At 41.4% G+C, this 27,203-nt stretch overlaps 1 protein-coding gene across 9 annotated transcripts in view; it reads right to left on the reverse strand.

The window, feature by feature from the left end:
* Nucleotides 1-27,203, reverse strand: part of plcb4a (phospholipase C, beta 4a) — a 466,151-nt gene that overhangs the window by 174,928 nt on the left and 264,020 nt on the right. For all 9 annotated transcript variants that reach the window (XM_068044348.1, XM_068044344.1, XM_068044346.1 and 6 more), the window contains 7 exons: nt 27,026-27,085; nt 24,964-25,107; nt 19,383-19,462; nt 17,819-17,872; nt 14,868-14,949; nt 5,730-5,830; nt 1,979-2,036 (listed from right to left, as the gene is read on the reverse strand). In XM_068044348.1, coding sequence (XP_067900449.1) covers nt 1,979-2,036; nt 5,730-5,830; nt 14,868-14,949; nt 17,819-17,872; nt 19,383-19,462; nt 24,964-25,107; nt 27,026-27,085 — 579 coding nt within the window. The remainder of the gene's footprint in view (nt 1-1,978; nt 2,037-5,729; nt 5,831-14,867; nt 14,950-17,818; nt 17,873-19,382; nt 19,463-24,963; nt 25,108-27,025; nt 27,086-27,203) is intronic.

A 27,203-nucleotide genomic window follows, 5' to 3' on the forward strand; every position in this document is an offset into this window, starting at 1 on the left:
TTGAACCCCTCCACACCACCCCCCACCCCCACTATCACTCAACTAAAGACCTGCTGCAATTCCCACAGATATAATGCACTTAAATGAGGCACACAGGACATATAGTCCTAACCTGAAAGAAAATCACATTAGAAAGCACATGGTAATTAGAATCACTAATTGATTCATTTTACCTATTATGCCAATATCCGGGATGCTGTTGCTATGTAACATTTAGGACACAAGGTCAAGGGAGGTCAGAATAATCTCCCATAAATTATACAAAAACATCAATCGGCCTTGTTCAAAGATGTTAGCCGAATATGGCAAAATGTAAATGACCCCTATACTGTGCACTTGACCAAAATATAGTACACAATACAGTAGTAGGTAAATTCTGTGAAGTGCTACAGATTTTATCGACTGAAATACACAGAGGTTAAAAAAAAATAATTTCGATCATGTATTTTAACTTTCAATGATGTCTAAGATCTATAGCCCCTGAAGTTATTAAGTGGGACAGTGATGTACAAACATTTGGCACGTTCCTTGAAAATATTTTTTCTCTGTTACTTTAGTAGAGGTGATAAAATGATAAATATGTACAATAAATAAATACAAGAAATGTACAATGCCGCAGGAAAAGTAGCAGATAAAAGATATGTACACGAATGCATTCAACAGCTGTTTGCGAATATCCCAGACCATAGTATCAGGGCTGTAGAATTAAGATCATAAAATATATTGTCATGCTAGGCCCCTACCTGCCAAGAATGAGGCACATTAATTTTGCCATGAACATTGATTTTAAACTGTTACTGGAGTGATGGAAAGACTTGTTAAACAGATCAGCCATGGCTGGAAAAGTTATCTGCAGGTTAACAGACGGTGCTTGGAAGGACAAAGGACCATTCCCTAACATATTCAATCCACAATGGACCTTGATCACCAGGCATTGTGTGTAAGAGGTGCATTCCAGAGATTGCTAAGGTGATACAATCCAAGACATGGTTAGACCAGTAAGTCACATGACTAACCTGCTCGGTAACTTGGGTTTTTCTGAATTGTACAAACAGTTTGAACTCAGAGTGTCCGTTTGCTCCTGGACTGAGAAAGTTTCTCTCCTGTCTGCTCCCATCTCTTTCTCACAAGCCTCTGAATCCACTGAAGACACATGAACCCCAAGACAGAAAAGTCTCCTATAGTGAACAAGGTTCAAGAAGAATACTGGGCCTCAACGAAAAGTAAGAACTACCTACAATCAAGGACTCTACAGTGAGCTTGAAGAACCCTATCAAAAACTCTTCAGATATTGTCTCAAACTTTTCCACTTTATTTTTCTGTCTCTATTTGCATATGTGTATCGCGTATGCATGCTAGCATGGACGTGTCGTGTATCCGTAAACATTAACTGAATTTGGGTTTAAGTTTAATAAATTTCAATCTTTCTTCTTTAAACCTAAGAAAACCTGTTTGTGCTGGTTTCTTTGCCTGATAATTGGAAAGCGGTGAACAAGGATTCACCAAGGGGAGGCTAAAAACAGTGTGTTCAAAAATAAAACCCTGTTACGGTAAGATCAGGTGAAGGCTGAGAAGGACCCCGAGACACCTTTCTCACCGGGTCGCAACAATATATATTTAAATAGAGAACATCTAGCTTATAAAAACAAAATGGTTATTTACAAAAGAATCAACGAAAGGCTATCAGCATATAAAAAAAGTCACACATATCTAACATATATAGTAATGTCCAACTCGCTCCACTAAACATGTATAAAAGCAGCATGCAGTACCTCTACAGCAAAAGCAAATTCAATAATATATGTGAAGTGGGGTTTCATTTTGTGCACCTGGATGCGATCATTTTTACATCACAGATTTTTAAAAAGGCAGGAAAATCAGTGGCACAATCCATGCATTGCATGCACTGGGAAGGCAGGAGTAAAACAAGCGACTACAAACAGATACATGACGCAGTTAATGAATGAAAGAAGCTTACTTCATTCAGAAAGCTGACTAATTGGTCTACAGTTAAGTAATCAGATTTTTCTCCATTGCTGAAAAGGAATTCAGTAAAAATGTAAGTTGTTTGCATATTTCTGCATAATTAATGATTTTCAAAACATAACCCTTTGAGTACCAAAATTTCTTTGCAGTTTCAAAATGTTTGCCTTGAAATGTCTAATGCTACAGAGATTGACAGAATCACTGAACGTTTCTCTAACTGCAGTATACCTTGAAAATCATTACAAAATATTTTCTTAGTTCAGTTAGTCCTGGTGGTTACTGCAATCGTCAAAAATGTTAAATAAAGAAATTGCAAACATTCAACATGTTATTTTCCAAAATTAAAACAATTATCAGCAATTTAATTCATTTCATTTTATGCGCTCCAACTTGCAGAGATGTCTTATCACAAGCAAATCTTTTCAGCTTGGAATAAGGGGTATATTTTCCTCTTCTGGAAAGGACGTTTTCGTACATGGTCATTTCAACATTTTACCATTACTAATCAAAATTGCTGTTGACATTTTGCTTCGATTCCGAGAAACACAAATCCTACAGTGTCAACCATGGCTCAGTGGGTAACATTCCTGCTATTGAGTCAGAAGTTTGTGGGTTCAAGTACCACTCCAGGACCTGAGCACAAAAATCAAGGCTGACATGCCAGTGCAGGACTGCAGGTGTGCTGCACTGTCAGAGGCGCCATCTTTCGGATGAAACATTAAACAGAAGCCACATCTGCCCTCTCAAGAGGATGTAAAAGATCCCATGGCACCATTTCGAAGAAGGGCAGGGGAGATATCTGTGGTGTCTTGGCCAATATTTACCCCTCAATCAACAACCCAAAAATATTATCTGGTCATTATCTCATTGCTGTTTGTGGAAGCTTGCTGTGAGCAAATTGGCCGTTGCATTTCTTACATTACAACAGTGACTACACTTTAAAGGTACTTCACTGGCTGTAAAGTGCTTTGTGATGTCAGATGGTCATGAAAAGCATTATATAAATGCAAGTCTTTCTCTTTTCAGCGATAATCACAAAAAGCTAGCCTATTACGACTTAGCTGAACTAATGCTATTACATTTCTCAACAACTGAAATTAACAAATGGACTAGGAAAATGACAAAGAATGTCTTTAATCCAGTTGCAGAGTAGGAAATAACCCAAGGATCTTGTGACTAGGCAATTCAACCTAATTGCAGCCCTTTTCACCCAATCTACCTCCCAATGCCAACCTTCCTGGTCTGACTCAACTTTCCATGGCAGCTCATACTCAGTTGAATGAATTTACAGCTATCCAAAGTTGCATCAACTGTCAAAATGAAGGTAATCACTGGTTGAAAATGGAAATTGGAAGCTAATCAAAAAGCCCCAATATTGTGGTCTTATGCACGTGACACATGGAAATGAAGACAAGTGCAAGACAGATAAATAACTAAAGAGTGTTAAGGATTTTAATTCTCCAGAAAAAAGGAGGCATTATGGCAAAGGAATTACTTTGTAGATTCAAGGATCCATGCAAGGCTTTGTCTGAAAACATATTCGGAGATAACAATAGGAGCAGGAGTAGGCTACACAGTCCCTTGAGCCTGCTCTGCCTGTCAATAATATCGTGGTTGAACTTCTACCTCAGTTCCACTTTCCCGCCTGATCTCCAAATCCTTGATTCCCTTAGAGTCCAAAAATCAATCGATCTCACCCTTGAATAAAATCAACTCAGAACTCAGAGTCTTCTGGGATAGAGAATTCCAAAGATTAACTCTCCAAGTGACGAAATGTCTTCTCATCTCAGTCCTAAATAGTCTTATCCTGAAAATACAGCCCCCAGTTCTAGACTCCGAAGCCAGGGGAAACTGAGAGACCAGTAAGATGATTGTTAGAATGCAATAATTAAAGTTCTGCTCAATAGACTGTGATTTAAAGTATATGGGGGATGAAGTTGGGAATGGAAGCAATTTTCACATTTAAATGAAATAAAATTAAACTCTCAGACTCTAAGGAAGGAGATATTGCTAACAAGTCAGCCACAAGTTCATTCATTAAATGTTTGATTAAGTTTTTGCTGCTCTAATTCTGGCCTCTTGTACATTCCTGATTTTAATTGCTCCACCACTGGTGGCTGCACCTTCAGTTGCCTGGGCCTCAAACTCTGAAATTCCCTCCCTAAACCTCTCTGCCTTACTTTCCTCCTTTAAGACACTCCTTAAAGCCTACCTCTTTGACCAAGCTTTTGGTCATCTGACCTAATATCTCCTTTTGTGGCTCAGCGTCATACTTGGTTTTATAATGCCCCTGTGAAGTGCCTTGGGATGTTTTATTGCATTAAAGGTCCATTATAAGTTGTTTTGAGAATTGTATTAAATTCTAAATAATATTGATGCTTATAACTTAAAACCTCTGTGTATGGCCAGTTTCTTCACATTAAGAGTGATGGACTTTTCAGCTGTGAGTTCATTATTTTTTAGCGTATAAGCTGCCACCAGAAGTCAGGTTCGGTTATGAAGGCTAACATCAGAAATGGGCCCAGTGCGGAGGGCCGACAGTGGAAGCCGGGCCGACAGTGCGGAGGGCCGACAGTGGAAGCCGGGCCGACAGTGGAAGCCGGGCCCCGTGCGGAGGGCTGACAGCGGAAGCCGGGCCCAGTGCGGAGGGCTGACAGCGGAAGCCGGGCCCAGTGCGGAGGGCTGACAGCGGAAGCCGGGCCCAGTGCGGAGGGCTGACAGCGGAAGCCGGGCCCAGTGCGGAGGGCTGACAGCGGAAGCCGGGCCCAGTGCGGAGGGCTGACAGCGGAAGCCGGGCCCAGTGCGGAGGGCTGACAGCGGAAGCCGGGCCGACAGTGGAAGCTGGGCCCAGTGCGGAGGGCTGACAGTGGAAGCCGGGCCCAGTGCGGAGGGCTGACAGTGGAAGCCGGGCCCAGTGCGGAGGGCTGACAGTGGAAGTAAGGTCAGATGAGGACAACAGACTGACAGTGGAAATTTCTTGAGGAAGGAATTCTCTATCACTTCGAAATCAGGAGCTGATGGTTTCTCAGCATTGAAGGATGCTTCTTTCATATGATAAACCCCGGCTCTGTATATATGTTTAGGATGAACTGTTTATCTTTTCTAGCTTTCTCTATCATGAACACCTCATGTTTCTTAAAACAAGCCTTTAATAAGGTCTTTCCAGTTACAAAAAAAGCATTTTAATTAGCATTTTGCAATTCCCTTTATACACATTTCAGACTGTGCGTAGAGACCAATGACAAGAGAAAGGCTCATTACCACTTTCACTCATCTTAGTCACATTTACCTTTTTAGTACCAATAGCACCCGGAGAAAAATATACCCCAAGATTTTTCAAATTTTTACTAATTATAAGTTAATGTTTTATTTAAACCAGCAGGTTAGACTTCAAAGGCTGTTAGTCCAGCAGATGCAAAATGATTCCAGGTGCTTTCTATGCTACACTGGTTATAAAAGAATATTCAGATCCTTTTTACAAAAGGTCTCAATTAAACCACTACTTTATTATAAGTAGAACTGTTACAATGAAGAAAATAAATGGGCAAACAGTGCAGTGCACCATTCCTTATTTAGTTAAAAGAGGTTTCAGATATAACATATACCACGTAAACATTAGAAACTATTTTGTGCCAATGATGCCTTTTGTACAGGTGTGCTCTCTAGCTTTTGTATTCGTGACCTGCCTTCAGTTTCAATTAACAAATAGTTACACTACCAATTCCTAATACTTCAAAACTTACAGTTTCTTGAACAGCTCCTCAATGTCAGTGCGAGGACAAATTTTTTGGGTTAGTGCATAAAATTTATCAAAGGTGAAAATTGCAGGCTCAATCTCATCATTCTGTAAGAGATAAGAGAATGCCATTAATATTTAATTGGAAGATCTATAAGATTATGCATGACATGTTTTAATGTAAAACCAGTGCAACACTGACAGCTTAATTTTTTTCATGCCAGTAATACGATGACTGCCGTATCATAGCCTACTTAAAACACAACGCGTGGATCAGTCTTACAGTTAAGGGAATAAACAGCTTACTTTGCAAAATGAATATGGCTTGGAATAGCATTTGATACCTGCTGAATGTTCCCACCCACAACAATAACCTACATACCTTTTTCAGATGCTGAATGATTTATGATTTGGTGCATCCTTCTAACAATTTCTATTTTTATTTCAGATTAGCAGCAACCACAGCTCTGCTCTTGATGTCCAATACGTGATAGATAGTTGTTAACTTGTGTATGTGGAATAATGATTTTATTTCAGATATAAAACAAACTGACCAAAATTACATTTGTGAGTTGCCAGCAGTTTTAAAAATAGTCTAGGCAGATGTGCACTTGCTCTCACCAGCTGTAAGCAAGGGAACTCACCATGACTGGCCCTAAATATCTGGAGAACAAGAAGCACAAAGTAAATCTTAATGGCATTGATTCAAAAAATAAGGTGATCGAACTTGTTACGAACTTCTATGAACATCCGAACAAAAAGACCTCACAGGCACCTCATGTTCTCATATTCAGCCTGGCCGTGCACCAAACAGCAAATGAAGAAGACACAAGTAAGCTCAAAGTAAAACTGCTAAAAGTTAACACCCAGTTACATTTTGGTTTATGTATCACATTTATACAGCATGTAGAATTGGGATGGTCTGAGGGTTCCTGCTCTCAAACTCCCCTGGCTTGTTGAGTAAACATTCACGGCTACATTCATGGAAAAGACTCCGAGGGCGGAGTTCCAGACCGGTAAGTATAAAAAAAAACTTATCTCTGGTAAAAAAAAACTGAAAAGTGACGTCACAGGAAAGCTGTGACCTGATTGGCTGGTAGGGAATTTGTACTGAATTTGAAAAGAAAACATTGGTAAAAATTGATTAAAACCCTAATTAACGAATTAATAAGTAGAGTAACTAAACCAGAGGGAGGAGATTGCTGTATTTAGTTAGCATTTAATATTTATAGTAGAAATCTAGCACGAGGGACCTTATAGTTAATTATAACAATCTAGTAAGGATTTAATAAGTATTTATTTATTTTATATTAATTAACTAATTAGTGCTAGAAATGACAGTTAGAGGGGTGAAGTGCTTCACCTGTGAGATGTGGGAAGTCCGTGACGCTTCCAGCGTTCCAGACGACTACATCTGCAGGAAGTGTACCCAGTTGCAGCTCCTCACAGACCGCATGGATCGGTTGGAGCGGCAACTGGATGCACTTAGGAGCATGCAGGTGGCAGAAAGTGTCATAGACAGGAGTTTTAGAGAAGTGGTTACACCCAAGGTGCAGGCAAATAGATGGGTGACCGCTAGAAGGGGCAGGCAGTCAGTGCAGGAATCCCCTGTGGCTATCCCCCTCTCCAACAGGTATACCGTTTTGGATACTGTTGGGGGGGGGGGGGGGATGGCCTATCAGGGGAAAACAGCAGCAGCCAGAGCAGTGGCACCACGGCTAACACTGTTGTTCAGCAGGGAGGGACAAAGCGCAGAAGAGCAATAGTTATAGGGGACTCTATAGTCAGGGGACAGATAGGCGCTTCTGTGGACGTGAAAGAGACTCCAGGATGGTATGTTGCCTCCCTGGTGCCAGGGTCAAGGATGTCTCTGAATGGACAGGGGGCATTCTGAAGGGGGAGGGTGAACAGCCAGAGGTTATGGTACACATCGGTACCAACGACATAGGCAGGAAGAGTGATGAGGTCCTGCAGGGGAAGTTTAGGGAGTTAGGTAGTAAGTTAAAAAACAGGACCTCTAGGGTTGTAATCTCGGGATTACTCCCTGTGCCACATGCCAGTGAGGCTAGAAATAGGAAGATAATGCAGCTAAACACGTGGCTGAACAGCTTGTGTAGAAGGGAGGGTTTCAGATATCTGGACAATTGGGCTCTCTTCAGGGACAGATGGGACCTGTACAAGAAGGACAGGTTGCATCTAAACTGGAGGGGCACAAATACCCTGGCTGCAAGGTTTGCTAGCGTCACTCGGGAGGGTTTAAATTAGTGTGGCAGGGGGGTGGGAACCAGAGCAGTAGGACAGCATGTGAAATAAATGAAGGGGAACTAGTAAATAAGGCCAGTAAGACTAAGAGGAAGAGCAGGCAGGGAGATGTTGCGGAGAACAGAGTGACTGGTGGGTCTGAAGTGCATTTGTTTCAATGCAAGAAGTATAACAGGTAAGGCAGATGAACTTTGAGCTTGGATTAGTACTTGGAACTATGATGTTGTTGCTATTAGAGACTTGGTTGAGGGAAGGACAGGATTGGCAGCTAAATGTTCCGGGATTTAGAAGCTTCAGGCGGGATAGAGCGGGATGTAAAAGGGGTGGGGGAGTTGCATTACTGGTTAAGGAGAATATCACAGCTGCACTGTGGGAGGACACCTCGGAGGGGTCATGCAGCGAGGCAATATGGGTGGAGCTCAGGAATAGGAAGGGTGCAGTCACGATGTTGGGGGTTTACTACAGGTCTCCCAACAGCCAGCGGGAGGTAGAGGAGCAGATATGTAGACAGATTTTGGAAAGATGTAAAGGTAACAGGGTTGTGGTGCTGGGTGATTTTAACTTCCCCTATATTGACTGGGACTCACTTAGTGTGAGGGGCTTGGATGGGGCAGGAGGAGCATCCAGAAGGGCTTCTTGAAACAGTACATAGATTTTTTAAGGTACTTGTGGATAAGGATAAGAGTAGTCCTCGGGTGAAGGTGCTAAATTAGGGGAAGGCTAATTATAACAATATTAGGCAGGAACTGAAGAATTTAGATTGGGGGTGGCTGTTTGAGGGTAAATCAACATCTGACATGTGGGAGTCTTTCAAACGTCAGCTGATTAGAATCCAGGACCAGCATGTTCCTGTGAGGAAGAAGGATAAGTTTGGCAAGTTTCGGGAACCTTGGATAACACGGGATACTGTGAGCCTCGTCAAAAAGAAAAAGGAAGCATTCGTAAGGGCTGGAAGGCTAGGAACAGATGAAGCATTTGAGGAATATAAAGACAGTAGGAAGGAACTTAAGCAAGGAGTCAGGAGGGCTAAAAGGGGTTATGAGAAGTCATTGGCAAACAGGATTAAAGAAAATCCCAAGGCTTTTTATACGTATATAAAGAGCAAGAGGGCAACCAGGGAAAGGGTTGGCCCACTCAAGGACAGAGAAAGGAATCTATGTGTGGAGCCAGAGGAAATGGGCGAGGTACTAAATGAGTACTTTGCATCAGTATTCACCAAGGAGAAGGATTTGGTGGATGATGAGCCTAGGGAAGGGAGTGTTAGATAGTCTCAGTCATCTCATTATCAAAAAGGAGGTGGTGTTGGGTGTCTTGCAAAGCATTAAGGTAGGTAAGTCCCCAGGGCCTGATGGGATCTACCCCAGAATACAGAGGGAGGCAAGGGAAGAAATTGCTGGGGCCTTGGCAGAAATCTTTGCATCTTCATTGGCTACAGGTGAGGTCCCAGAGGAGTGGAGAATAGCCAATGTTGTTCCTTTGTTTAAGAAGGGTAGCAAGGATAATCCAGGAAATTATAGGCCGGCGAGCCTTCCGTCAGTAGTAGGGAAATTATTAGAGAGGATTCTTCGGGACAGGATTTACTCCCATTTGGAAACAAATGGACTTATTAGCGAGAGGCAGCATGGTTTTGTGAAGGGGAGGTTGTGTCTCACTAATTTGATTGGGTTTTTTGAGGAAGTGACAAAGATGATTGATGAAGGAAGGGCAGTGGATGTTATCTATATGGACTTCAGTAAAGCCTTTGACAAGGTCCCTCATGGCAGACAGATGAAAAAGGTGAAGTCACATGGGATCAGAGGTGAGCTGGCAAGATGGATACAGAACTGGCTCGGTCATCGAAGACAGAGGGTAGCAGTGGAAGGGTGCTTTTCCGAATGGAGGGATGTGACTAGTGGTGTTCCGCAGGGATCAGTGCTGGGACCTTTGCTGTTTGTAGTATATATAAATGATTTGGAGGAAAATGTAGCTGGTCTGATTAGTAAGTTTGCGGACGACACAAAGGTTGGTGGAGATGCGGACAGTGATGAGGATTGTCAGAGGATACAGCAGGATATAGATCAGTTGGAGACTTGGGCGGAGAAATGGCAGATGGAGTTTAATTCGGACAAATGTGAGGTAATGCATTTTGGAAGGTCTAATGCAGGTGGGAAATATACAGTAAATGGCAGAACCCTTAGGAGTATTGACAGGCAGAGAGATCTGGGCGTACAGGTCCACAGGTCACTGAAAGTGGCAACGCAGGTGGATATGGTAGTCAAGAAGGCATACGGCATGCTTGCCTTCATCGGTCGGGGTATAGAGTATAAAAATAGGCAAGTCATGCTGCAGCTGTACAGAACTTTAGTTCGGCCACACTTAGAATATTGCATGCAATTCTGGTCGCCACACTACCAGAAGGACGTGGAGGCTTTGGGGAGGGTACAGAAGAGGTTTACCAGGATGTTGCCTGGTCTGGAGGGCATTAGCTATGAGGAGAGGTTGGATAAACTCAGATTGTTTTCACTGGAACGACGGTGGTGGAGGGGCGACATGATAGAGGTTTACAAAGTTATAAGCGGAATGGACAGAGCGGATAGTCAGAAGCTTTTTCCCAGGGTGGAAGAGTCAGTTACTAGGGGACATAGATTTAAGGTGAGAGGGGCAAAGTTTAGAGGGGATGTGCGAGGCAAGTTCTTTATACAGAGGGTGGTGAGTGCCTGGAACTTGGTGCCGGGGGAGGTGATGGAAGCAGGTACCATAGAGACGTTTAAGAGGCATCTTGACAAATACATGAACAGGATGGGAATAGAGGGATACGGACCCCAGAAGTGCAGAAGGTTTTAGTTTTGGCAGGCATCAAGATCGGTGCAGGCTTGGAGGGCCAAATGGCCTGTTCCTGTGCTGTTATTTGTTCTAAAGAAGCCATTTACTGAGGAATAGTAACTGAGGTGGTTTCCTGTTGGTTTCTTCAGTTTTAATCCTTGGAGAACCTTATCCTTGGTGGGCTGGAACCAAAACTAGAGAACCCCACACACCCTTTACGATGGGCACTCTATTACCACCCACTGGAAACGAGTACCCCTTGTTGGATATCAACCCAGCATTGAGCCAGCATTCTATTCACCGCTTCAGGGACTTCTGACGTAGAGGTGGGAATCCTACCACTGAGTTACTTCGGCCATGCCACAAGGACACAAGCACTCTCCTAGATGCCAGCCCAAAATAGAGGCCATATTCTAGTCTTCATTCACTGGGGCTGTCTGGAGCACGGTTTGAATGCTTCACCTTTTTGATTCAGAGGAGACAATGTCATCACTAAGCCAAATGTCCACTTCAATAATGCTTGTTAATACTAACATTGAATATCATCCAAGTTCAAAATTATCCCTTACACTAACATATTTTTCCATCAGATGTTGCCTATGGTCAGAATTAGTGTTTATATAGTGCCAATAATGTAGGGAAACATTTAATTTTATTCTTTCATGGGATGTGGGTGTCATGGCAAGACCAGCCTTTCCCTAAACGCCCTTGAATTGAGTGGCTTGCTAGGCCATTTCAGAGGGTAGTTCAGAGTCAACCAAATTGCTTTGGGTCTGCAATCACTTGTAGGCCTGACCAGGTAAGGATGGCAGATTTCCTTCCCTGAAGAACATTAGTGAACCAGACCGGTTTATCCGACAATCAATGATAGTTTCATGACACCATCACTGAGACTAGCTTTCAATTCCAGATTTTTATTAATTAATTGAATTAATTAGTTGACTTCAAATTCCACTAGCTGTCATGGTGGGATTTGAACCTGTGCCCACAGGGCATTGGTCTGGGTCTCCTGATTATTAGTTCAGTGACATTATCGCTATGCCACCGTCTCTCCTTCTCAAAGGCAGAAAGAAAAAAAATGGGTACTGAGCCAAAGAAGGCAATAATTGGAAGGGTGACCAAAAGCATGGTTAGTGAAATGGTCTGAAAGAGAAAAAGAAGTTGGAGGCGCAGCAGGGGCTAGGAAGGGAATTCCAGAGCATGGGGATTCAGCATTTGAAGGTGCAGCAGACAATGGTGGGATCAAGGAGCTTTTTTTAAACAGTGGAGGTGTTTACAGAAATAGGAAGTGATGAGGCAATGGGAGTCACCAATAGTCTGCCATAAAGACCTTTGCATTGAGTCATAGAGAAATACAGCATGCTCAATGGTATCTGCTGTTCCTGTAAATGGTTTGAGATTCTTACAATTATGGGAGTTGGCAGACACTGTCCTAGCTCTACTTGGGCTCAGGTGGAAAAGGTAGTATAAATAATAGACGCCCTAACTATAACTCTAAATTCAGGAACCGTTCTTTTAGATTAGAAAATTGTGTATGTTACTCCGCTATTTAGCCAAGGTGAGAGAGAGAGAAACCAGGGAACTACAGGCCAGTTAGCCTAACTGGAGATGTCAGGAAATTACTAGTATCTATAATTAAGGATAGTGTGACCGAACACCTTGAAATTTTTCAGCTGATCAGGCAGAGACAGCATGAATTTGTAAGGGGAAGGTCATGCCTGATGAGAATTATTTTTGAAGAGATGACTAAATTAGTGGATAAGGGAATGACTATGGATATTATTTATATGGACTTCCAGAAGGCAGTGGCCTCATAAGAGACTGTTAGCTAAAATAGAAGCTCATGGGCTTGAAGGAAAATTCTTGACCTGGTTAGGAAACTGGCTGAGCAGCAGAAGACAGAGGGTAGGGATAATGGGCAGATACTCTAATTGGCAGGATGTGACTAATAGAATCCCTTAAGGATCTGTGTTGGAGTTTCATTTATTCACAACATTAATTCATGACTTAAATGATGGGATAGAAGTCAATGTTTGCCAACAACAGAAAGATAGGCTGCACTGTAAGCACTGTAGAATGGAAGCCTAAAATTACAATGAGATATTGATAGATTAACTAAATGGACAAAACTGTACACATGGATTTCAGTGTAAGCAAATGTGAGGTCATTCACTTTGGATCTGGAAAGGACAGAACAGAGTACTTTCTAAAATGGTGAAAAGTTAGAAAAAGAGTGAAGGTCCAAAGAGACTTGGGAGTCCAGATACATTTACCATTAAAATGTCATGGACTGGTACAGAAAACTACCTTTATATCTCGAGGACTAGAATACAAGGGAGGAGAAGTTACAATGCTACATCTATACAAAGCTATGGTTAAACCACACCTGGAGTTACTGTGAGGAGTTCTAGGCATCACACCTTAGGAAGGTATATGTTGGCCTCGGAGGGAGTGCAGCATAAATTTACCAAAATGATACCTGGGCTCTAAGCGTTAAATTATAAGAAGAGATTACACAAACTAGGGTTGTACTCCCTGAAATTTAGAAGGGTGATTTGATTGACGTTTTCAAGATATTAAGAGGAACAGGTAGAGAGGCTAGAGAAAAACTATTTCCACTGGTTGGGGCGTCTAGACTAGGGGGCATTGTCTAAAAATTATCACGGAATTATTACAGCACAGCAGAAGGCCATTCGGCCCATCGTGTCTCCAAAAGAGTAATTTACCTAGTACCACTCCCTCGCCTTCTCCCTGTAACCCTGCACATTCTTCCTTTTCAGATAACAATCCAATTCCCTTTTGAATTCCTCGATTGAATCTGCCTCCACCACACTCTCAGGCAGTGCATTCCGGATTCTAACCACTCGCTCAATGAAAAGGTTTTTCCTCATGTCGCCATTGCTTCTTTTGCCAATTACCTTAAATCTGTGCCCACCTGTTCTTGATCCTTCAATGGGAACAGTCTTTCCCTATCAGGAGATTAATTTTTAACTTGTAATCTAAGATTGATAATTTTTTGTTAACCCAAATGTATTAAGGGATATGGGGCAAAGTTGAGTATGTTGCGTTGGTCGCAGATCACCCAAGATCTCACTGAATGGCAGAATAGGCTCCACCAGTTAAATGGCCCACTCTTGCTCCGATGTACAACAATAGGGCCTGGGGGCGAAACTATGGAGCATCCATGCCTTTTGTATGTGTATTTCCTCAATCTCTCTCCAAAGAGAGACAATGCAAGATGAGGCAAGACTTGGTTTGAATCATTTAGATGCTTTATTCTGCAGTAACGTGCATGCACAGAACAATAGCTATGTTCACATTTACTTAGTACAAATTGATAAATTGCATGAGCACATAAAATAACAAAAATGCTACACCACCCCACTTCAATGGGCTGTCTTGCCTTACTGAAAGAGATGCGTACCTCTTTGTTCTATTCCACAGTCCAGGGCAGAACATGGCTTTCTCTGCAGTCTTGTGTCATTCTAAGGCCTTTGCTGCCTGACTGCTTGAGCAGCAGCTTCATTGCAAAGTCTAGGCTGCCTTTTTGGTGCTTGTATTACTGCTCTCAACAACCCCACTTCACAGACAGGAGATCAAAGGGATTTCCAACATAATGGGCAAAAGTTATTTTCTGACAAGTTAATGAACTAACGAATCATTTTGTCTTTCATCTTTTGCAAAAGCAATTTCTGTTTAGCATTTTAACCACCCTTTCATCAGGGCGCCCTTGAAAAAGCCATGAGAACCAGCAGTGTGATTGCCTAAATATCTGCGAGATAATGCCACAGCTTTACTAAATCATCAACTAATTGTTTGTGCTATTCCACATTTGGAGCACGCATTTTCATTTTTGAACTTACACAGAACATGCTTTCAATTTCTGAAGTGAACTAACACAATTTTGAGCTGCATGAAATGAAAAAAAAAATAATTCTGGATAATGTCCTTTTATTAAGTTCAGTTATGGAGTGAAAGTTTATCCAATGACCATCTGAGTGAAGTTATTAAGAGAAAATAGTCAGCTAAAGTTGAAAGTCAAAAGATATTAAAATAAAGAATGAGCAATTCTAAGTCTTACCTTGCCACTGGGAAGACCCAGTTCCTTCAGTACCTGAAATATCACCTTTTCTGTTTTGCCTGAGGCAAAGGTTCTGGTAATGCTGAAAATAAGAAAATAAAAGATTTTATAAAGAATTTAGAAATTTCAGGAGTAATTTGTTCACAAAAAACATTAAGAGCAATTTTGCCTGTTCTGTTATCGTCCATATTGTATTTCTTACATTTGTTTGAATTTTTTTTTATATACTAAAAGATGTTTCAAAAAAACAAAATAATGAGGAACCTCTGCAGTTCTAAATATTGGTAATTAAAGTATCCTAGAATAGGTTGGGCAATATGTAGGAGGGCTACACTCTTTCTTGTCCAGCAAGAGTGCAACATTAAATTATTACTCAATGACAAACTAATGCAGCTTTCTGCAACCGTAGCCATATTGAGAATTGCTTTTTTACTCTCCAGGTCAGAGCTGAAATCATTGGGGTAACCATTGACTTTGGCACTAGTATGAAATGGTCGATTGTCAAATCAGCTACCCATTATACATCGCTCCCAAATTTGATTTCAAGCTGATTGGGCAAGACTGTGAATCGACTGATATCCAGAGTTAAAATTACCCCCACTGAGATTAACTAAAGGAAAGATTTAGGACTATCACCACCCATACATGACTCCCCAGGAATGACAAGGAATCTCCGAAACACACACATTTATAGCCATATTTGGTTGCACAGTGTGCCTTTGTAAATTATGCTATGTGTAGATTTGATCCATAATGGGAGTGCCAATATGGTTTCATACTCCATAACTTGCTCCATAAAATGGCTGCTGGGTGGTATACCTGGAGCCCCTCACTCACAAGCTTGCAATTAGTAGGGAAACAGTTGCAAAGTTTATCTAACAATTAGCAAAGTAAAAAGCCCACTTCCAGGCCAGTTCTACGGAAGTGTCTGCCAATCCGATTACGTACCTATCAGGGTATCATCTGATAATGATTACAGTATGATAGCAACTAATATTTCTTCTTTTTTTTAATGTGATTGTTTATGTAACAATTGTAAATTAATTATAATTTGTTTTAAAATTATCACTGAAATTGTATTATATCCTGCTATAAGTATTATTTTATAAAAATTGAAATAGTATGTCATCCATTAGCTCAGCACAATAAATGGTGGAATCCGAACCAAAAGTCACAATTTACTTGAGTGGGGAAAGTTTTCAGCTGCTGTTTAAACGGCAACATCGGCAGATAAGACTGCTAGAACGAGTGAGAAAGAGACATAGGCTAAAGTTGTCAGTTTTTCCCTTTTATTGCAAGACTTGCATTTTTCTACCCCATCCCAATAAAAGTGCAGTGAAATGGGTGAGAACTTTTTTCTCTTGATGGAAAATCTGCTGTCATTTGTTCAGGCCATATTGATCAACTTTCAATGAAAGATATGGTAAGTTTTGCACTGAATGATGTTAAAACAGGAATGTCTTGATTAGCCAGGCTTCTGCCAGTAAGGATAACAAAAGCCTATAAAACTCACCCAGCAGAAAACTGAATAGGTATTTCTACCCGTTTCTGTTAAAAGTTAGTAAAAGATGGTTAAATTGGCCTATTTCGGACGGATCTGGCAAATGGAGTACAATGTGGGAAAATGTGAAATTATCCATTTTGGCAGGAAGAATAAAAAAGCATATTATCTAAATAGAGAGAGATTGCAGAGCTCTGAGATGCAGAGGGATCTGGGTGCATGAATCACAAAAGGTTAGTATGCAGGCTCAGCAAGTAATTAGAAAAGCTAATAGAATGTTATCACTTATTGCAAGGGGAATTGAATACAAAAGCAGGGAAGTTATGCTTCAGCTAAACAGGGTATTGGTAAGACCACATCTGGAGTACTGTGTACAATATTGGTCTCCTTATTTAAGGAAGGATGTAAATGCGTTGGAAGCAGTTCAGAGAAGGTTTACTAGATGAATACCTAGGATGGGCGGGTTTGTCTTATGTGGAAAGGGTGGACAGGCTAGGCTTGTATCCGCTGGAGTTTAGAAGAGTGAGAGGCGACTTGATTAAAACACATAAGATTCTGAGGAGTCTTGACAGGGTGGATGTGGAAAGGAGGTTTCCTCTTGCAGGAGAATCTAGAACTAGGAGCAATTGTTTAAAAATAAGGAGTCGCTCATTTAAGACAGATGAGGAGAAATTTTGTCTCTCAGAGGGTCGTGAGTCTCCTCAAAAGGCGCTGGAAGCAGAGTCTTTGAATATTTTTAAGGCAGAGGTAGATCGATTCTTGATAAGCAAGGGGGTGAAAGGTTATTGTGGCTAGGCGGGAATGTGGAGTTGAGGCTACAATCAGATCAGCCGTGATCTTATTGAATGGCAGAGCAGGCTCGAGGGGCCGAGTAGCCCACTCCTGCTCCTAATTCGTATGTTCGTATGTAATTGGGCTTGAGCTCATCTCAATCTGGTATGAGCATTGCAGTCCTAACATGGAACTGTATTACTTATATACATGTATATACAATACAGGGCTGTAAAGGGTGGGACAGATTTCTGCAGCAGTGCTCCAGTTTACCCACCGTAGCTTTCTGAAGCCTCAGCAAACAACATAAATAGCGTTTCTAGAGTTCCCAGGGGATTCCTCAAAAATTGAAGTGGCTGATTAGGAAAACCTCTGTGGAAATATACCCCAGGTGTATTCTAAGGTCTTTCTGACCTATAAACAGTCGAAGTATGTTTAGAATTAGATGTTAGCATTGAAGAAGTAATACAGTTTCCTTTATTGAAAACGAGTTAAATTTGCAAGGGAGCATGCTCCAGATCATCTATTTAACACAAGCACTTCGTTTTCCCCCCACTTAAGTTCACTTCTGTCATCTTTGTATACTTGGATGAGCATTTGCCCAGTTTTCACTTCCAAAAATGCACTGATTTTTGTTCCGAAGAAAGAGTACCAATGTGCATTTATTAAACTTTCTTACCTCCTTACTGGAATTTTTCCATTTACATTAGTCAGAAATGATAACCTCATCCAGCTGAAAGAAAAAAATCCACATTATTCTTTATTAAATATAGACGAGAGAACAGGAAGGAAACAGTAAGCTTAACTTGAAGCCACACAAGTGGCTACGATAGCAGACCCAAACATGTTGATCAGAAAGATGGGCTTGAGAGAAAACCTCTCTGTGGTACTGTGGCCATTTGCAGCTAAGTATAACTTGAACAAAATTGCTATTTATAACTGACGAGCGCCAACAGAATTCCGGAAGAGACAAAAAAAAATGCAGGGAAACGTTGGACTTTTGCAAGAAAAGGAAGTCTTGACATCAATATAATTAAAATGAATTGAATATGAAAGAACTTTAATCAAGAAGGATGTGCAAGTATCTAAAATTTTCTCCAAATCCCAGGAGAGCTGCTTCACTTGCTCTGTTGCTGGTTCTCCAGTTCCTGCAACACCAACATTCTGGTGTCGACATCCATTTCCAGCACTCGTCTGTCAGGTTCCTAAAATACTCTCCAGGGTCCTGCTGTGTTCGGCCCTCCTGCTCATCATTCAAGTGCTCAGCACCCAGCAGAGCTAGCCCCAAGGAATACTCGGGGGAAGAGCTCTGGGTACATTGGGGAGTAGGGATTGGGGTCTGGGACTAATAAGGTCTAGGGTTTGACAGAATGGGGTAGCAGAAAAAAGGGGGTGAGGGTGCAGTATGCCACCTGAGTGCACTTCAAGCAGGGTAGATATGAGAATGCTTGGTTTGGGGTTGGGGGTAGGGGATGGTCTGAAAACGGAACACTGCAAGGTTGAGGCTAGTGAACACTCACACAAAGTATGTAAGGAATCAGAAAAGGAGCAGTAAGCACTTATTGAAAAGGTGGATAATAAATGCTCAAATTCATCCTCAGGTGCTCAGTAATCGCCACTAACATTGAGTGCTCCGTGCCCAAGATACATGGTAGACTCATCACAGGTCTTCAGTACCATTAAAGGCTTAACATCCTTTACCCAATATTCCCAGTTGCCCATCATCTTCCCTGCATGTTTAATGTTCCTTAAAGGAACTAAAAGAAAGAGTAGTCATTTTCTGAGTAGGTGCGGGCAGCAGAAACCCTCTTTAGTTCACATCAGAAAATGACCTCCAGTTGCAGCATAGTGTTAATGTCCACATGTGACAAAGGCCTTGAGAACAGGCTCTTAAAATATTAGTGCACAAATATTTAATCCTTTCGCATTGCATTCCAATGTCTGCTATTTTAATGCAGTCATTAAAACAATTTTATATGAATACAAATTTAACATTAGAAGTAGCTAATTTCAAGGGACTACTCTCAAAATAAATTCCTCAGTTTTATCGTTCTACATTTTTGAGCTACTTTTTAAATAATGCAGTTTCACTGCAAATGAATGTGATGTGCGACTTGACATATTAAATAAAATGTTTACAAGCAGTTTTAGAGTGCATGATGACTAAAGCAAACATAACATAAGACAATTACATCAGTAGTTAATACAATTTAAATAAGTAAATGATATAGGTGTAACTTAACTGTTTATTGAGACACGTCATGGGGCAGACATTGTTAGCTTTGAAGTTGTGAATAATGGCTCTTAATCCTTCTACCCAATGCTGAAAGATCAGAAAGACAAATGACTTTCAGTAAACCCATTCTAACATTTGACTCCTTTTTCTTTTTCCCCAATTCTGTCCAAGTCCAGTTAATTCCAATTCCTCTGAACTAAAGGCACTCTCCTCTCCCAGCACAGATTCCTTTAAAAATCACTGTTAAGTGTACACTGCAGATGCCTGACTGCACCACTAAGTACTGGACCACCGCATGGCGCATCATCACCTTACAGATGCATTTGTTAACTCAGCAAGAGGAAGCTCTAAAGTACTTCACTGCTGATGATACTTTTAAGCTGTTGGTTTCCAATAATCTTTGTTCACAGGAGTACTCAGTGGTGTCCTATTAACATCCATTTCCTTCACCAGCTTCTGTTGCAGCTGCACCAGGCGATGTCTGACAGCGGAAATCCCTTTTGGCATATCCAATTCACAGGATAGGTCTCCTGGTCTCCTAGAAACTGATCTGTTTCACAGTTTCATTTTTTTTTAAAAAGTTTCTCCCAATTACTACCCAATGCTCTTGGAGACACTTGTATTAAGGTAAAACACACAGCTCAGAGCTGGTAGGCAGAGATCACCATTCTGTGCAGTGGGTGTGCTGAACGCCCTCCCCAAGTCTGCTCACCAGTGCCCAGTATGTCCACTTCACAAGCTAGTGCAAGGCATATTCTCATACCAGTTTAATATAGGAGCCCTGTAAAGAAAGATCATTTAAAAACAAAGTTTTTAAAAATATTCAGAGACAGTGGAAGAACTCCATTGGTGTTACTTTTGCCCTTTAAGCAGTTACAAGCAAGGATATTAGATAACCTTTTGTTAATGCAAATTACACAAAATGATACCTGATAATATTTTGTGACTGCACTTAATAGAATTACACAAGAACAAAATCATAGAATTTTAGTACTTTTTGACAAACGGAAAACAGCAATGTTATAATTTTGTCAGTTGAATGCTATTGCTGTTCTGAATGGGCTAAATACAAAATGCATACGTTTTTCCTGAAAATATAAGCGAATAATTCAATTCCATTTTAATTGATAATTTAGTTATCATCTATCTGTCTTTGCATTCAATGAGCAACAAGACCTGTGTACCATGAGAGGGCAGTACAGTTCTTAGATTTTGTAAAGACAATACTGTATCACTTGAAATATTACCAACCATAGGTAAGTCTTTGCAGATACACCCACTTACAATACTTCAAAACATTAATTAGTCAGATTTTAGTGGAATGTGAACTTATCATGATTTAAACTGCAGCTTTTCTGAGTTTTGTAGGCTCACACGTATGCACTTATGGGACATTGTAGTCCCAAGACTGCAGCAGTACATTAGCATGTGAGGAAACAGCTGACAGTGCCTGATAATGCAATGTTAGCTAATTTAGATATTTTAATTGCATTCCGAGTGCTAAGCGCATGGCTGGCTGGTCAGAGGTCAGGATGGAATTTTCAGACCCATCTGCTCTTAAAGGGCTACTGGCTACCCTAAAATCTGCCTTTCTGCTGGGTCTCAAAAATGTCTGGAGGCTCCATTTAGCAAATCAGGTGTTGGAGGCTTTGTTGCAAAAGGTCCTGCAGTGAAGGATGGTCCCACCCGGAAGATAGACAACCCTCAGTAAAGGACACAGCCAAAGCAGTGTGGATGGAGATAACCGAGTGCATACCATGGTAAAGGCAACCTTTAGTTGTCTTTATTACAAAACTTGTGTACTATGAAATGGAATGCAGTGCACTTTGCCAACTACTCATTCCTGAAATGCACAGGCTTACTTATATTTGCACTGACAGTGCTGTCATATAAAAATGCTAACTGTGTTACCCATTCAATGTAACATGTACCAAGCACAACTTCAGCACAGGTTTCTTAATGTTCACACGCACACCCATTGAAAGTGGCTATTGTCCTGGCAACTTGAGTGGCACACATCTTGCACATTCCTCTTTCCAACGTGTTTGGTTTTATTCCTGCTTGCAGGAATAAGCTGCGCATAACCAGAGGCAGTGAATGCAGACAGAAGTGGGGATTACCACTGCCGTGAGCCTTGATTTCTTATCTGCAGAGAGCCATGGAGATGATGGGCGTGAAGCTCAGAGAGAGTGTGGGAGGTCAACAGCCTCTGGCTAGCACCCATTGCTTTCATCCCTTATTGCCTTTTACATTCACACCCACATAAGCAGAAGTTGGTTCATGTCAGTGTAACACACTGCAACATCATGCCACGTAAAACTGTACATTAATGGATGTTATAATGCAAGCTTTGTAAAATATGTTTTTCTTCTGTCCTTGAGGTGGCCAAGAAGGGAAGGCAGATGATCCCAATGTATAGCTTCAATTCAGCATCCTACATCAACCTAAATCACCCACTACTACCATGGCAAGCACCTGTGCGGATACATTAGCGAGTGAGTGAGTTGCAGGAAGTAGCACTTGAAGCACAGGGTAGGAGAACAAAGTACAGATGGAATTACAGGAAACCCCCATCTGCTGGCCAGTGACTTTCTCCAACTCCTGGGCCAAGGAATGCGAGCCTCACAGGGCACAAATCCAGGCGTAGCACAGGTGGGCCACCACCCACCCAATGAGTACCCAGACTCACCGAAATCTCAGCTTACAAGAAAGCAGCGATGTCCAGTAGACAAACACTATCGGGGAGATCAGTCACCAGAAAGCACAATTGGAAGAACGGTAAGATACAGATTAGATGAGTCGATGTGAGGGGGTAACTCTAAACAGAGTGTACTCTGTTTCGATATTGCATCCATTGAGAGGAAGCAGTATTCAAAACAAAGCAAGGACTTGAATTATTTGTACAATATAATATAAATAATTAGCTGTGACGCCAGGCCTTTGGTCAACATTTGTCCACTAGGCATAGGGACCCACTCAAATATCCATTTCTAGTTATGGCATAAATGTAGTTTGCTAATTCATGGAGCTTTTTGAGTGTGTCAAGCAACCTGTACTGTTTGGGGTGTCCAGGAAGTAGTCTACAATTAGTACACTCAACATCTGTGCAGTGCTGCAGGAGTGGCTGACGGATCTGAAGACCATCATGGATAATGTGGCCAATCCACAGCCCACTACACTGGAGTCTCTGTTGGGGAGATCTTGCATTCAGGCAAAACCATCACCACCATCGGGTCCTGGACTCAAAATCTACAGCTGTCTGATTTGTTTGGATTCGCCATGATGGGGAATTCGTTTGAGACTGCAATCCTGAAGGATTCACTGGCACACTGGAGCCTGCTTTCCACTGATCTGTCGTCATGCTGATGAATGCCCAACAGGGACAAAGACAAATGCTATCAAAGGATGACAGCACCGTCTCTCAGGCTGATGCTATATCTATGTGAACCCATTCACCTTGCTAAAATGACTGCAGATATGTCCAGGAACATACAGGCCCAGGCAGCCACTACACCAATCACTACGGCATCAGCAGTCACAGGGCCATCTACCGACCCAGTATAAGAGGTATTCGTCCACCTCCATTCCTAAAGACAGGCAATGACACCCAGCAGTCATATATTTCACTTAATTTTCGCATTGTGTAAACACTTTTTAAGGGGCACACAGTTGGGACTGGGACCTTCTCAAGGGCTATTAGGGATGGGCAATAAATGCTGGCCTTGCCAGCGACCCCCGCATCCTATGAAATGAATTAAAAAAAGAACACACTGCATACAGTTTCACTCTAAGGGAAAGAGCCTGGGTCAAACACGCTGAAGATACTTACACCATACACTGTAAGGTTTAGCAAAAGCTGGATTGACTGAATCTCTAATGCTTCCTGCCAGTTGTTGTGGAGAAGTGATGTAGAATTTCTAGGTCTGCAAGTAAGGCCGAATGTAAAGGATGAAGGCAAAAGCCAGGAGATTATAAGATTAAAGCTGGGGAATGATGAGCAAAGCTAGCACACTGCAGAATAAATTGAGGAGACTACATAGGATTAAAAAGGAAGGCTGGCAGTAAGTTATTGCCTCTGCATTAAATTATATTGTATTTTACCAGGCAATACTCATTTTTGCTGGTTACAGTATCTTCTATTATAAACACTGAATCACATTTGAAGAACAACTATTGCCATTAGCGCTGGCTTTTCTAATTGCTTAACACAAAATAAATGATGCAGCTTAGCTCCCGCTGCTTTTTTTTTTTTAAAAAACATATATGCCAACTTTGCCATTGTAGTAATCCTATTTCCAGAGCCTCTCTGTGGAAGTTTGTGATTGATGACATTAACTAAGTGGACATGTTGTAAAATAGTAGGACAAGGGGATTACTTTGCAAAACACTTGCTCTGTAACAGTGGTGGCAAAAAGACTGGACTTTTAGTGTCATAGGTCTCTACTCAGGTCTCAGAACGTCACCTGAATTTGCTGGAGTGGAGCAAGTGCAACTCAAGTGACTGATTCTCCCATTCTCGCCTCATCCGAAGATAAATGCCTTTACTTTTACCTGCTCTCGATTGTGCTGCCAAGACTCTGCCACTGTTTCTGTTAAGAAATATATTTTTCTCCTCCATGTACCCAATCTTACACACATCCTGTGAAAACGAGCAGATGGACAATCCACCTGTACCCAAGCTGTCACAAGTGCGACTATGATCTGTGGGTTGGCACTTGTATTTGCTTGGCACGTCCTCAAAGAAACAGTTGGTATTTGGCACTCAGTGGCAAGAGCATCAAGTCTGTGTCACCCCCAGTCATGTAGCTGTCATAGAGTCATAGAGAAATACAGCACTGAAACAGGCCCTTCGACCCACCTGAGTCTGTGCCGACCATCAACCACCCATTTATACTAATCCTACATTAATCCCATTTTCCCTAGCACATCCCCACCTTCCCTCAATTCTCCTACCACCTACCTACACTAGGGGCAATTTACAATGGCCAATTTACCTATCAACCTGCAAGTCTTTGGCTGTGGGAGGAAACCGGAGCACCTGGCGGAAACCCACATGGTCACGGAGAGAACTTGCAAACTCCGCACAGGCAGAACCCAGAACCAAACCCGGGTTGCTGGAGCTGTGAGGCTGCGGTGCTAACCACTGCGCCACAGTTGTATTTGATGTTCCAATGCACTGTGCTGATATGCAACTGGAAGTTTAATTTCAATAGAAAATTATCTTTCCTTTCGCAATTTCCCACCAAATTCCAATACGTGACAACTCAACAACTGGAAGGAGGAAAACAGTGAACGCAAGTTCAATTGACCAGCAGAGACATTAATCCACACGAAAGCAGCAAATTATGCTAAAGGGTATCACATTTAATGTCTGACAGAACTATTTACAGCAAGCTGGTAGATTTTAGGAGTCAGAATAGAAAAATCACATGCAGTTCAGGCATTTTTTTTTTCAAAGAAAGTACCATTTCTCCCATGTGATTTTGTGTATTAGTAGCATTTGGTAGGAAAATAGCCACATGTTCACTGTGAAAATATTAATTCTTACCACATCTGATTTATTTAAAGAACGTGTTAATTATGTGTACCTTAGCTGTTTCCGCACTGTCAGCCACCAGATACGTAAAGCTGATGTTTACCAAGTCGGCATCACAGCAAACACAAAAAATCCTTCCATCCAGTTCATTTTCTGCTTTTCCAACCGCTTCAAGTGCGGACAGTATTTTGGGGTCCTTAGATATGAGAGAGGAAAAGAAATAAACATTTGTATAGGATCATTTAGGGTAATGACATAACTGTTGAATATTCAGAAAATAATTATGGCTACATATTACTGGAATTTTGCCACAGCTGATGAAGGTTCAGGATAGTGGACTGTAACATTCTGATGTATTGAAAGCAAGTGGGACTTGAACGTTAACCTCTTCTGTGGCTTCACGGCCTTCCTTGTATCAATACTATGATAGTCATTATGCCTCTGCAGCCTTTGTTTCTCCAACTTTGCCATCCCACACATTGGCACCAAAAAACAGATTAATTTATCGTTTATCTTACTGCATGGTTTTCTGACATCCCCACATAACAAGTCATTGCATTCTGAAAAGTGACTGAAATGCTTTCCTGACATGTTGAGGTACTGTCTAAATGCAGGATATTTTTATAGCTGTCATACCACAAAGCTGAAACCATTTACTGACACAATCAAAATAATTTCCATTTGTTTAGCATCTCTAAAATAGGAAGAACTGCCCCAAGTGATAAAAAGAAATTGACACCAAGTAGAATTTGCTACAGACTGACATCCTCCATAACATCGTATGTAATTTACTTTACAGCATTGCAGATAATGGTAGCCTTGACTTTGCTGGGAGCACTGGAAAGTAAACATTTACGTGAAGGAGTGAGTCTTGAAGGCTTCAATGGAGAAAACTGCAGCCATGACAGCAATATAAACTTTAATCGCCAGAAACACCAGATACTTTTGGTGACTGGTGCCTTGAGTGGCTCAGAACATCAACCATTCATTGGCCCTTATAGTCATGTAATCACAGCTAATGCACACAGAACTGTTCCTCCCTTGGTCTAGTGTGGAATCCAACCCACAATATAAAGGAAGTCAATTCCACAGTATTGAAAGCGTGACAGAAACCTGAAATGAAACAGGGAAAGTGCTGGAAATACACCGCAGGTCAATCGGCATCTGAACAGACAAAGTGACTTTTTTCAGACCTGGAACACACGAGATGCACAGGCATATTAGTGAAATCAGGAAAAAAGGAGGGAGCGGAGGAAAGTATACATCAGTACATCAGCTTGAATTAAGGGTGGGAATATTCTCTCTGGAAAGTAGAGAGGGGAAGGCAAAACGTATTTGACGTTGGGATCATGTTGTTGACGGAAGTAGCATTAGACAATCTGAAAAATGTAACCAGTTGGTGAGGTGGAAAGTCTAGCAGAGTTGCGACAGATCTCGTTAAAGGCTCCGTTAACTCTTCAGCTGAGGAAAAAAGACATTTCAGAAGGTCTGATGCAGAAGGTCCAGTCATCAGAGCAAATATGACAGAGCTGTAGAAAATGGTAGAATGGGATGGAGTTTTTGCAGGATATAGCGGGAGAAGGAGGTTACTCCAGTTAGCTGTTGTATTGTTACAGATGTCAGTGAAAAGGCAGAGAGAGAGAGAAAGAGAGAGATCTCCGGAATGGCAGCAGTCAGAGATTGACCAGGTGAAGGATGGAAATTGGAAGCAGAGTTAATAAAACTCTCAAGATCACAGCGAAAGCAAGTATCAGTGTTAACACACTCTTCAAGGCCACGGAAAATATAAGCATCTAGGAGCAGCCCTGAGAAGTACTGCAGAAGCTTATCTTGGGAACTAGTTCTGCAATATAAATACCTCACAAATATCTTATTTTTTTAATTTTATTTATAAAATATATAAAATATTTATAAAATATAAAATAAAAGTAAAAATAAATAAATATCTTGGCAATATTCTTATCAGATCTGCACCAGGAAGTAATTTCTACACAATAATTCCCAAGTAATTTCCCTGAGTCACCCTACTTCCGTCACCTGCTGTCTCCTATTACTTGCATTTCTTCCTTCTTGTGCACTTGATCTCCTGTAAGGCACACTAAACAAATTCTTACCTTGGGGATTGTCCCATATCGAATACTGTTGACCATCGAACATTCCAGTACCTGTCCTTCCTTAAAAAATACAGGAAAAACGTGCATGATGTTCTCAGGACACAAAGATTTGTATCACATTTGGCATGCCAACATTACTTTTCTGTGAAATGGATCTCAAGCATTTGTGGTTTCAATT

This window comes from Heterodontus francisci, chromosome 13 (genome assembly GCF_036365525.1).
Source record: "Heterodontus francisci isolate sHetFra1 chromosome 13, sHetFra1.hap1, whole genome shotgun sequence".
NCBI classification, from domain to species: Eukaryota; Metazoa; Chordata; class Chondrichthyes; order Heterodontiformes; family Heterodontidae; genus Heterodontus; species Heterodontus francisci.